Source organism: Heterodontus francisci, chromosome 32, assembly GCF_036365525.1.
Source record: "Heterodontus francisci isolate sHetFra1 chromosome 32, sHetFra1.hap1, whole genome shotgun sequence".
NCBI classification, from domain to species: Eukaryota; Metazoa; Chordata; class Chondrichthyes; order Heterodontiformes; family Heterodontidae; genus Heterodontus; species Heterodontus francisci.
The window spans coordinates 32,429,774-32,442,482 of NC_090402.1; the positions used below are offsets into that span (position 1 = coordinate 32,429,774).

The window sequence follows — 12,709 nt, forward strand, 5'->3', positions numbered from 1 at the left end:
TTGATACTGGAAGCTGGGAGTTGTAGTTCATCAAATCCGGAAGTGCGAACTGTACCAGCTTATATTCACAATGTAACCAAAACAAGTTCCAATCACACAGTCCCCCCTTTTCAGCGGCGCAGATTAAAGTAATACACAGTGAAAGTTCGTATAACCACATTTGCGGCCATTTCATTTACTATCTGAGAGTCACTGACTGAAATTGGATTTAAAATGGAAAAGGGTTTTTCTAATAATCAGTACTGACCCTAATCCCAAAGAGAGTTTAAAAGTACAAGGTGGTGAAAGGGCAGGTACCAGTCAGCACCCTAAAAATGAACACAAGATCTGGTAAAGAATGTGACAGTCCAGATGAGACAGTATGGATGGCCATTGGATTTTTTTTAAACTAACATGATTATTGCTATTCTGATACACCTCAATCCAATGATTTATTTTGTGTAAACCTCTTGTTTCACTGTCCTGTGTCACCATTTTGATCCCTTTCCCGTTAAGTGAGCTGACACCTCAAAATCCTTATGGTTTATGTTTTTATACAGATGCCAGAGTCAAAAGCACAGTGTAAAAGGAATATAGGTCTGCAACAAATCCCAACTAAATAGGTTAAGTGGTATGATATATATTTCCAGATATGTGTTATTTGACAATCTGAGCTGTGTGCATTGGTTAGTTTTCCACTCTTAATTAGACTATTCCATGCAGTAAGAGGAAAAAGATGTGGTACATGACATATATGCAGGATTGAGTTTCTGGGAGAATCTGGAAAATGTTACATTTTCGCCCCCAGTTTGATGCATTTCCCAGCATTTTAGAGTAGAATTTTTATAAATATTATTTAATGTCCTCTCTCTTTCATATGAATCAATATAAAGTATTAAGCTATATCAAAAATGGTGAATCATATATATTGTGGCATTCCATTATTAGCAAAATAATTTACTTCTTAGAAGTTGTTTTTCCATTATATGCTATAGAGCGTAGAACTTGTTGACAATCTGTGCAGAAAACACTTATGAACATGCAACCTTTGCATATTGATATTCTTTATTTTAGCATAGGTGTTAACCCATTAATTTTAAATGGGTTTAAATCTCGAATATCATCAGCTTCTATTTCTACACTTTGGTTACAAAATGAACCACTGAGGATCTAATAGTATTGGATTAAAGAATACTTCACTATAGTAATTGCCATATGATGAAGATGACCATCAGTGTTGCCTTCAGCACATGTCATCTGTCATCTTGCGCCATTAGAATCTGGATCTGATGTATTTTTTTGGACCATTCAGTTTCATCACTTGGGACTTTTCATGTTTGACATAAAGGGCGCTGTTCTGAGGTCATTTCTGTTTAATTTCCAACATATCAATTATTATATATAATTCATCCGAATGAGGGTTCGCTCAAAATCAAAAGTAGATCAATGAACTCACTGAGAAATGCTATAAATGTTCTCTTAAATGTGAGCCTTGTCTTCCTGTGGACCAAATATGGTCAAGCACATGTTGAATCTATATAATTATTAATCAGATTGAAGGGTTGAGGATAAATCAATTTCTGGCCATGAACCATTCATTAATATCCATTCAATATCTAGATGGAATTTCTTAGCAGCCTGTATTAATAAACAATTAAGTTTAAGAGGAAGAAAAATGTGTGTCCGATACATTTGTAAAAAAATGGATGTGGATCATGTATAATGCTAAATTTACATCAATGTGAATCATATGCATAAACTGGGTTTTTTTGCTCCATGCTCTCAAGACTGATTTTTCTGCCTATTAAAATGAATGGAGGGGCAGAAATCAAAAGTTGGTAAATGCATAAGTGGAAAATTCTGCCCATAGTATATAGCATGATAATAGGATCAGATATGAATATGGAATAAGTAAAGTGTGTATATGTACGAAGAATATGTGCGGTTGAGGACCAAGGTTAACACACTCTATTTAATTCTCATTCATACCTTAGCTTTCAAACTTAAATTAATGGATATATTCAATATATCTTAGTGTCCTCTCCTCTACACTCCTGCATAGTGTTGCAATGCAGAGTCATCAATTTTCAAGCTTTTCCAAAGGACAGAGTCTAGCCATCAGGATTTAGCCAAAGAGCTATATCTGAACTTTAGAAAATGTTTGTTCACTGCATGAGCAGCAAATACAATGTACTAAATTGAAAGAAGTGCAAGTAAATTGTTGTTTCACCTGGAAGGAGCACTTGGGACTCCAGACAATGGGAGATAAGGATGTAAAAGGGCAGGTGTTGCATCCTCCTCTGCACTTGCATGGAAAGGTGTCATGGGAAAGGCGGTGGTGTTGAGGGCGATTGAGCAGTGGTACAGGGTGTTGTGGAGGGAATGGTCCTTTCGGAATGCTGAAAGGGGAGGGGGATATGTTTGGTTGTGGCATCATGCTGGTGGTTGCAGAAATGGTGGAGGATGGTCTATTGAATGTGGAGGCGGACAGGGTGGAAGGTGAGGCTAAAAGGGTTTTGGGAGGGAGGGGAAGGGGTGAGAGCAGAAGTGCAGGAAATGGAACAGACACAGTTGAGCACCATGTTAACCATGGTGGAGGGGAATCCTTGGTTGTGGAAAAAGGAAGACATATCTGAAGCAATGGTATGAAAGGTGGCATCATCGGACAGATGTGATGGAGACAGATAATCTGGGAGAGTAGAATGGAGTCCTTACAGGAAGCGTGTGGGAGGAAGCATAGTGAAAGTGGCTGTGGGAATCAGTGAGCTTATCGTGGATATTGGTTGATAGACTAATCCCAGAAATGGTGACAGAGGTTAAGGAAGGGAAGCATTGGAGATGAACCATGTGAAGGTGAGGGCAGGGTGGAAACTGGAAGCAAAGTTGATCACTTCCCATTTGGAGAGCAGCAAACCTGAACCTACACTAACTTTAGAATAAAAATTTTGATATGAATACCTCATAGGTGGGCAAAATCCAAATGTGAATGTACCTATACTTAATTATTTATCATTGCATTGCAAGAGAAAGGGAAAATGCCACAAATGTACAACTGTACATTTAAAATTTTTATAATTATTTTCAAATCTCTCCATGGTCTCGCCCCTCTCTATCTTTTTCATCTCCTCTAGCCCTACAACTCTACAAAATCTCTGCATTCCTCCAATTCTGGCCTCTTGTGCATTCCTGATTTAAACACTCCATCATCAACAGCCATGCCTTCAGCGGTCTAGGCCCTAAGCTATGGAATTCCCTCTCTGAATCTCTCCACCTCTCTCTCTTCCTTTAAGACGCTCCTTAATACCTGTCTTTTTGACCAAGATTTTGGCCATCTGTCAGAATATCTCACATAGCTCGGTGTCAAATTCAGTTTGCTAACACTCCTGTGAAGTGCCTTGGGATGTTTTAGTATGTTAAAGGTGTCATATAAATGCAAGTTGTCATTGTTGTTGGTCAAGTGGCTGTATGGTGTTGGTTGTGGCTCAGTTGGTAGCACTCTTACCTTCAAGTCAGAATGTTGTGGGTTCAAATCTCGACTCCAGAGACTTAAACACAAAAATCTAGGCTAGCACTTAGTGCTGCGCACCCTCTGTATGGCACTGTTGGAGGTATCATCTTTTGGATGAGATGCTAAACCAAGGCCCCATCTGCCCTCTCAGGTGGATGCAAAAGATTGCATGGCACTATTTTGAAGAAAAGCAGCAGTGTTATCCCTGGTGTTCTGGCCAATATTTACCCGACAATCAACATCACAAAAACAGATTTTCTGGTCATTATCAACTGCTGTTTGTTGGAGCTTGTTGTGTGCAAATTGGCTGCTGTGTTTCCTGCATTACAGCAGTGACTACACTTCAAAAGTGCTTCATTGGCTGTAAAGTGCTCTGGGACATCTTGAGTTTGTGAAAGACACTATATAAATGCAAGTTTTTCTTTCTTTCTATAGCTCATTTTGTAGCAAACTTGTCTCTAATTCAGTAGGGTTCAATCTCCAAGATTTAGGCATATAATCTAGTGCATTATTAAGGAGATGCTGCACTTTCAGAGCTGCTGTCTATGTGTGAGATATTAAACTGAGGCCCTATCTTTTCATTGAGGGTTGGATGTTAGTGATGTTATTGAAAAGAGTAGGGAAATTTCCTGTTGTCCTGCAAAATGCATTCCCTCAACCATTTCCAACAAAAACACATTGTCTGGTCAACTTATCTTCTTGGTGTTATGGGATCTTGCTGCATGACAATTGGGCTGTATTGTTCACCTTGTAACAGTTAAAGGAATTAATAAAAGCAAAATACTGCGGATGCTGGAAATCTGAAATAAAAACAAGAAATGCTGGAAATACTCAGCAGGTCTGGCAGCATCTGTAAAGAGAGAACAGGAATTAATTGTAGGCAAATTACTTTGGGATTTCCTGAGAGTAGGGTTGCAAACTTTGTTTGGATGTATTCATATGATCTCTCACGTCCAAGCATTCTGACCCCATGCTCCAGCCATTGGTCACCTGACACATTTGTCTTCGCAGTGCGTTACCTCCCCATGCCAACTGGATGATTCTATCCAACAGATTTCTCCCCATTTCCAATCGTTCAATAACTAAGCAACGAAAATGTTCAAAGAAAATTTTTAAATAGCATTCAAGATTTTTTATGCCCTATGAATTTACTCCTGGGTTACTTACAACAATGTCCAGGAGATTAATCTTTAATCACTGGAGAATACTGGACAATCCTGGAGGCAACCCTACCTGAGAGATATATGGTGCTATATTGATGCAAGTTCCTTCTTTCCTGTATTACTTGGACTCACACACTGTATGATAAACTAATATAAAATGCTGACACCTTTCTTATTTACAATATAATGTGGAAGTTCATTATTGTGATTTCACTGTACTTAAGTGCAGCTTTCAGAAGTATTTTATGTTCCATGGTCTGCGGATTCCATTGAGACCAATGGCTGGTGGTAGTTTCGTTTAACGTCAAAATTATAGTGGCACTGACCATAACTCTCTTGTTACTATAAAAACCAAACAGTTTATAAAATGTGTAATAACTAAAGTCCTATCTGTAGTCATGCACTTCACCTTTTTGACTGAATTTTAAGCATCAATTACCCACTGATAGGATGCTGTCTGGACAGTTGTTTATTATAATAGGATAGGGCATGCCATTTTTCCCACAAGAGTTAATTTAACAGTGGTTCACACCAGCAAAACAAATTGGGGATTGAAGCCAGCAAGTTAAAAGGGGAGGATTGGGCAATGGAGCTGACAGCAGCAGTTGGACTGTGGTTATGATCGGAAAGACTACAATCCCAGCATACTTTGTGCCATCACTTCCGCAACTGCGCAGGGCACCGCTGCGCGAGGTATGCCGGTAGTTGTAGTCCAGCCTTTGACATCTCCCAGCAACGACATTTCCGTTGGGCAACTATTTGCGCTGGTATTTACTGAATTCCCAATAAAACGTTTCTGAAGTGAACTTCAGGCGTCGGGTTGCCAGAAATGGCCATAGAAGAGTCATCAGATGGAACTACAACGCCCAGAATGCTCGAGTTTAGATGCCCGTATTGAGGAAAGGGGCCAGGCCGGGTTTAAATGGACAGGATGTGGCTTGTACTGCTGGGCAGAGGAGGAAGAGATTGGAGTAGTTAACAGGGTGTAGGAAGGACGTTCACACTTTATACTGTCGTCTGAACCATGAGGGTTGGTTAGCAGGAGCAGTAGACAGGTACTTTGCGTCAGGAAAAAAAAGTTCTTCTCAAAAATGGGGGAGTTTGCAGAGTAGCTGATGGTCAAGCGCCTGTGGCACAAGCTGGAACTCCTTTGCTTACTCCCAGCCTCCCAACATGGATTTCATACTCAAGCTGCTGGCATGCTTAACCTTCAGGTGGGTCTGTTTCCATCTGGTGCTGGGAATGACAGATCAGGAAAAAGGGACAATCAGGTAAGATTAAAAATTAACTGGGCCTCTATGAAGTGCTGCACTTTGGTGCCATGTTCCTTCCAGCTCTCGTGCTTTTATAGTTGAGAATATAGTTTTGAACCAAGTGATAATTGGTATTGCCACTAAAAATAACTTCAAGCTAAATATGGGGAAGGTTCAAGTGTGACACAATTGTCCTGCCTCTCCAACTAAATTGCCTTCTGTCACCATTATAAAGTTTGATCATACATTTTTTTTTGCTGAATATTGTAGTGTTTTTACTATGTGTTATTTTAATGTTCTCTTTGCCTTTTTCTTTTGCTGTTTCATCTGTGACAGAAAATGAACGTTTTTGATCATGTAATCAAGATGGTCTATCAGGGGAAAACAGCAGCAGCCAGAGCAGTGGCACCATGTCTGACACTGTTGTTCAGCAGGGAGGGACAAAGCGCAGAAGAGCAATAGTTACAGGGGACTCTATAGTCAGGGGCACAGATAGGCACCTCTGTGGACATGAAAGAGACTCCAGGATGGTATGTTGCCTCCCTGGTGCCAGGGTCAAGGATGTCTCTGAACGGACAGGGGGCATTCTGAAGGGGGAGGGTGAACAGCCAGAGGTTGTGGTACGCATCAGTACCAACGATATAGGCAGGAGGTCCTGCAGGGGGAGTTTAGGGAGTTGGGTAGAAAGTTAAAAGACAGGACTTTTAGGGTTGTAATCTTGGGATTACTCCCTATGCTACGTGCCAGTGAGGTGAGAAATAGGAAGATAGTGCAGCTAAACATGTGGCTGAACAGCTGGTGTAGAAGGGAGGGTTTCAGATATCTGGACTATTGGGATCTCTTCAGGGACAAATGGGATCTGTACAAGAAGGACGGGTTGCATCTGAACTGGAGGGGCACAAATATCCTGGCTGCGAGGTTTGCAAGCGTCACTCGGGAGGGTTTAAACTAGTGTGGCAGGGGGGTGGGAGCCAGAGTAGTAGGACAGCAAGTGAAATAAATGAGGGGGAACTAGTAAATAAGGCCAGTAAGACTAAGAGGAAGAGCAGGCAGGGAAATGTTGCGGAGCACAGCGGGCCTGGTGGGCTGAAGTGCATTTGTTTCAATGCGAGAAGTATAACAGGTAAGGCAGATCAACTTAGAGCTTGGATTAGTACTTGAAACTATGATGTTGTTGCTATTACAGAGACTTGGTTGAGGGAAGGACAGGATTGGCAGCTAAATGTTCCAGGATTTAGAAGTTTCAGGTGGGATAGAGTGGGATGTAAAAGGGGTGGGGGAGTTGCATTACTGGTTAAGGAGAATATCACAGCTGTACTGTGGGAGGACACCTCTGAGGGGTCATGCAGCGAGGCAATATGGGTGGAGCTCATGAATAGGAAGGGTGCAGTCATGATGTTGGGGGTTTACTACAGGCTCCCAACAGTCAGCGGGAGGTAGAGGAGCAGATATGTAGACAGATTTTGGAAAGATGTAAAGGTAACAGGGTTGTAGTGGTGGGTGATTTTAACTTCCCCTATATTGACTGGGACTCACTTAGTGCTAGGAGCTTGGATGGGGCAGAATTTGTAAAGAGCATCCAGGAGGGCTTCTTGAAACAGTATGTAGATAGTCCAACTAGGAATGGGGCCATACTGGACCAGGTATTGGGGAATGAGCCCGGCCAGGTGGTCGAAGTTTCAGTAGGGGAGCATTTCGGGAGCAGTGACCATAATTCCATAAGTTTTAAGGTACTTGTGGATAAGAGTAGTCCTCGGGTGAAGGTGCTAAATTGGGGGAAGGCTAATTATAACAATATTAGGCAGGAACTGAAGAATTTAGATTGGGGGCGGCTGTTTGAGGGTAAATCAACATCTGACATGTGGGAGTCTTTCAAACATCAGTTGATTAGAATCCAGGACCGGCATGTTTCTGTGAGGAAGAAGGATAAGTATGGCAAATTTCGGGAGCCTTGGATAACGAGGGATATTGTGAGCCTAGTCAAAAAGAAAAAGGAAGCATTCCTAAGGGCTGGAAGGCTAGGAACAGATGAATCCCTTGAGGAATATAAAGACATTTGGAAGGAACTTAAGTAAGGAGTCAGGAGGGCTGAAAGGGGTCATGAAAAGTGATTGGCAAACAGGATTAAGGAAAATCCCAAGGCTTTTTATCTGTATATAAAGAGCAAGAGGGTAACTAGGGAAAGGGTTGGCCCACTCAAGGACAGAGAAGGGAATCTGTGTGGAACCAGAGGAAATGGGCAAGGTACTAAATGAGTACTTTGCATCAGTATTCACCAAGGAGAGGGACTTGGTGGGTGATGAGCCTAGGAAAGGGAGTGCAGATAGTCTCAGTCATCTCATTATCAAAAAGGAGGAGATGTTGGGTGTCTTGCAAAGCATTAAGGTAGATAAGTCCCCAGGGCCTGATGGGATCTACCCTAGAATATTGAGGGAGGCAAGGGAAGAAATTGCTGGGGCCTTGACAGAAATCTTTGCATCCTCATTGGCTACAGGTGAGGTCACAGAGGACTGGAGAATAGCCAATGTTGTTCCTTTTGTTTAAGAAGGGTAGCAAGGATAATCCAGGAAATTATAGGCCGGTGAGCCTTACGTCAGTGGTAGGGAAATTATTAGAGAGGATTCTTCGGGACAGGATTTACTCCCATTTGGAAACAAACGAACTTATTAGTGAGAGGCAGCATGGTTTTGTGAAGGGAGGTCGTGTCTCACTAATTTGATTGAGTTTTTTGAGGAAGTGACGAAGATGATTGAAGGAAGGGCAGTGGATGTTATCTATATGGACTTTAGTAAAGCCTTTGACAAGGTCCCGCATGGCAGACTGGTGCAAAAGTGAAGTCACACGGGATCAGAGGTGAGCTGGCAAGATGGATACAGAACTGGCTCGGTCACAGAAGACAGATGGTAACAGTGGATGGGTGTTTTTCTGAATGGAGGGATGTGACTGGTGGTGTTCCGCAGGGATCAGTGCTGGGACCTTTGCTGTTTGTAGTATATATAAATGATTTGGAGGAAAATGTAGCTGGTCTGATTAGTAAGTTTGCGGATGACACAAAGGTTGGAGGAATTGCAGATAGTGATGAGGATTGTCAGAGGATACAGCAGGATATAGATCGGTTGGAGACTTGGGCAGAGAAATGGTCGATGGAATTTAATCCGGACAAATGTGAGCTAATGCATTTTGGAAGATCTAATGCAGGTGGGAAGTATACAGTAAATGGCAGAACCTTTAGGAGTATTGACAGGCAGAGAGATCTGGGCGTACAGGTCCACAGGTCACTGAAAGTCGCAATGCAGGTGGATAAGGTAGTCAAAAAGGCATACGGCATGCTTGCCTTCATCGGTCGGGGCATAGAGTATAAAAATTGGCAAGTCATGCTGCACCTGTACAGAACTTTAGTTAGGCCACACTTAGAATATTGTGTGCAATTCTGGTCGCCACACTACGAGAATGACGTGGAGGCTTTGGAGAGGGTACAGAAGAGGTTTACCAGGATGTTGCGTGGTCTGGAGGGCATTAGCTATGAGGAGAGGTTGGATAAACTTGGATTGTTTTCACTGGAAAGACGGAGGTGGAGGGGCGACATGATAGAGGTTTACAAAGTTATGAGCAGCATGGACAGAGTGGATAGTCAGAAGCTTTTTCCCAGGGTGGAAGAGTCAGTTACTAGGGGACATAGGTTTAAGGTGAGAGGGGCAAAGTTTAGAGGGGATGTGCGAGGCAAGTTTTTTACACAGAGGGTGGTGAGTGCCTGGAACTTGCTGTCGGGGGAGGTGGTGGAAGCAGGTACGATAGCGACGTTTAAGAGGCATCTTGACAAATACATGAATAGGATGGGAATAGAGGGATACGGTCCCCAGAAGTGCAGAAGGTTTTAGTTTAGGTAGGCATCAAGATCGGCGCAGGCTTGGAGGGCCGAATGGCCTGTTCCTGTGCTGTACTGTTCTTTGTTTGTAATCTGCATGTGTTCAAACCAGACTTTTGCCTGCTTGTGCAATTGAAAAATACTCTTAAGTATGTGCATGCAGAAGAAACTGGATGTTGTACCAAAGAAAGAGGTATTAGACGGTGTAACAAAAGCTTTGTCAAAGAAAGAGGTTTTAAGGAGGAGATGGATTTGAAGAGGCGGAAGGGAATTCCAGAGTGGAACACAGGTAGCTGAAGGCACTACCAATAGTGGGGTACATAAAAGGCCAATCAGAGGAGTTGGGAAGTGTGGGCTGGAGGAGGTTCGATATGGGGAGGAATATGGAGGTCGTGGAAGGATTTAAACAGGATCAAAATTTTAAATCGGAAGAATTGGGTGGAATTGAGAGCAAATGTAGGTCGATGAGGGCACTGCTGACATGGAGCAGACATTGTGATCTCCATTCAAGCAGTGGGGAATGCGAAAACAAAAATAATGGGCTAGATTTAGGGCGGCGCAGTGGTTAGCACCGCAACCTCTCAGCTCCAGCGACCCGGGTTCAATTCCAGGTACTGCCTGTGTGGAGTTTGCAAGTTCTCCCTGTGTCTGCGTGGGTTTCCTCCGGGTGCTCCAGTTTCCTCCCACATGCCAAAAACTTGCAGGTTGATAGGTAAATTGGCCATTAGAAATTGCCCCTAGTTTAGGTAGGTGGTAGGGAAAATATAGGGACAGGTGGGGAATGTGGAATTAGTGTAGGATTAGTATAAATGGGTGGTTGATGGTCGGCACAGACTCGGTGGGCCGAAGGGCCTGTTTCAGTGCTGTATCTCTAAACTAAACTAAACTAAAGATTTTACTGTGCTCGCCACTGACCTCAAAGAAAACTGTCTGCAAAGTTCTAGCGATCTCAGTTGCAAGGACTTCCCTTTCCCAACGGCAGTTTAAATCTATGCCAAGTCAAGGGGATCTCCACGTGTCCAACAAGCAGGATAAGCAACTAATCACGCTGATTATTCTCACAGACAGCAAACAAGGAAGTTAAAAGCAGTGAATGCCTTTACTTTTTTAAATTTGAAATTTGATAGCAAAATAAATAATTAGATTAAGACAGAAGCTAAAATAAAAATAAACTTAAAAACAAGTTTATTTTTTAAAAATGTGGAATTTTTCTTCCTAATAGAGAAATTTGACATTTTCACAAATATAAAATTACCTTTTCAGGGCCAGTGAGGTTGTTTAGAAGTAGTTATGAAGTTAGTATGCCATTTTAAAAAAAAAAACCCCAGTTATATCTTAATAAACAAAGTGTAACGTTTTTCAAGGGTTTTTACTGCAGGACTAACAGCATAAAAGTGGCAGTTTTTATCAATTCATTGATTTTTGCCCAGAGTACTATCTGTAAGCAATGTTCCTTCTAAATTTTCTTTATGGTGGGTGGCCTATGACCGCCTCTGAGCACTACTTTCATGTCCATGGACAGCGTACAATTTGCATCATAAATCTGCCTGTCAAAGTATTAGATGCTCATTGAAACTAACTCCATTGATCAACTTCATCCCAGGCTGTGTTTTTTTCTTCTGGCCATGATTGGGTGTGCTGAGTGTGTTTGTGCCCTTTAGTTACTGTGGCCTTTCTGGGTCATTTGCCTCCAGGTTGAGGTCTGGGCCATTGAGAACTGTATTCCCAGTCTCTCTCTAATCCAGGGCTGGCAACCAGAAACTCCACGGGTCCCATCACTTTCATCCAGGCTGACTGAATTTTCCCAAGTCTCTTCCTCTCGCACAATTCTCGGCCAATGAATCCAGAGCGCACTCACTTTTTTAAGCTCAGCTGCTCTTGGGACCTCGTCCACCTCCTCGTTTTTATGCCCTCTCGTCACAGGCCACTCACTTCTGGGCACAGCTGCCCTTCCTTACCCATGGCTTGAGCTCGCTGCTCCTCCAATCACAGCTTCAGTTTTCTCATGGTCTCTCCAGCTGCTTGCGCTTTTGCAGTTGGGGTTTGATTTTCAGCCCCGCCCTACTCAAGCTCACTGTTGTAAGTGGCCTATAATAAAAACAAGAAATGCTGGAACCACTCAGCAGGTCTGGCAGCATCTGTGGAAAGAGAAGCAGAGTTAACTTTTCGGGTCAGTGACCCTTCTTCGGAACTTCGGTCACTGACCCGAAACGTTAACTCTGCTTCTCTTTCCACGGATGCTGCCAGACCTGCTGAGTGGCTCCAGCATTTCTTGTTTTTATTTCAGATTTCCAGTATCTGCAGTATTTTGCTTTTGTTGTAAGTGGCCTGTTTATTTCAGTGCATGATACATTCCAGATTGCAGTGTGCACACGTACCTTAGGGGGAACATGGCTGGGGGGGCTTCAACAGTGCACATTTTGGAGGAGCGTTGAATTACTGTTGGGAACTTCTGGATTTCCACATTATTTTGAACATGTGCAAATTCCCGAAGCTGCTGTCCGTTTCAGTGGAACAGCAGCAGCCAACACTGACCGTTTTGCCGTTGTTGTTACTGCAGAATCAGGGCCTATGTAGCTCACGTGAATTGAGTGGTTTGACAGCTATGTACTATGTAGTAAATCAACTGTTTCCGACCCCCAACCGATTCCACAAAAAACTGCAAAGACTTAGTGTTCTTGACTTTTATTGTTTTAACAGAGACGCTGGGAGATTGCGTGAAGTACTGTAATCTAGTGAAATCTGTTACGTCATCTTTCACTTCAGTTTAATTTCACGCCATAAACCTGATTTGTGTTTTATAGCCTGAGATATTTGGTATGTCTGTGTTATTTTTCTGTCATTTGGAGAGACCAGGAGAGTATGAGTTGCTTCAAACTGTTATCTCACAATAAGATAAAATTTTACCAGTTGGTAACTTAGTCCAATCTGTTTAATGTCA

The 12,709-nt window shown here is 42.5% G+C and overlaps 1 protein-coding gene across 1 annotated transcript in view; it reads left to right on the forward strand.

Annotated features, from left to right (window-relative positions):
- Positions 1–5,392: 5,392 nt before the first annotated feature.
- The window catches only part of si:ch211-282j22.3 (ER degradation-enhancing alpha-mannosidase-like protein 3), a 67,695-nt gene continuing 60,378 nt past the window's right edge, over positions 5,393–12,709 (forward strand). The window contains exon 1 of the mRNA XM_068012652.1: positions 5,393–5,921. Coding sequence (XP_067868753.1) covers positions 5,824–5,921 — 98 coding nt within the window. The 5' untranslated portion in view covers positions 5,393–5,823. The remainder of the gene's footprint in view (positions 5,922–12,709) is intronic.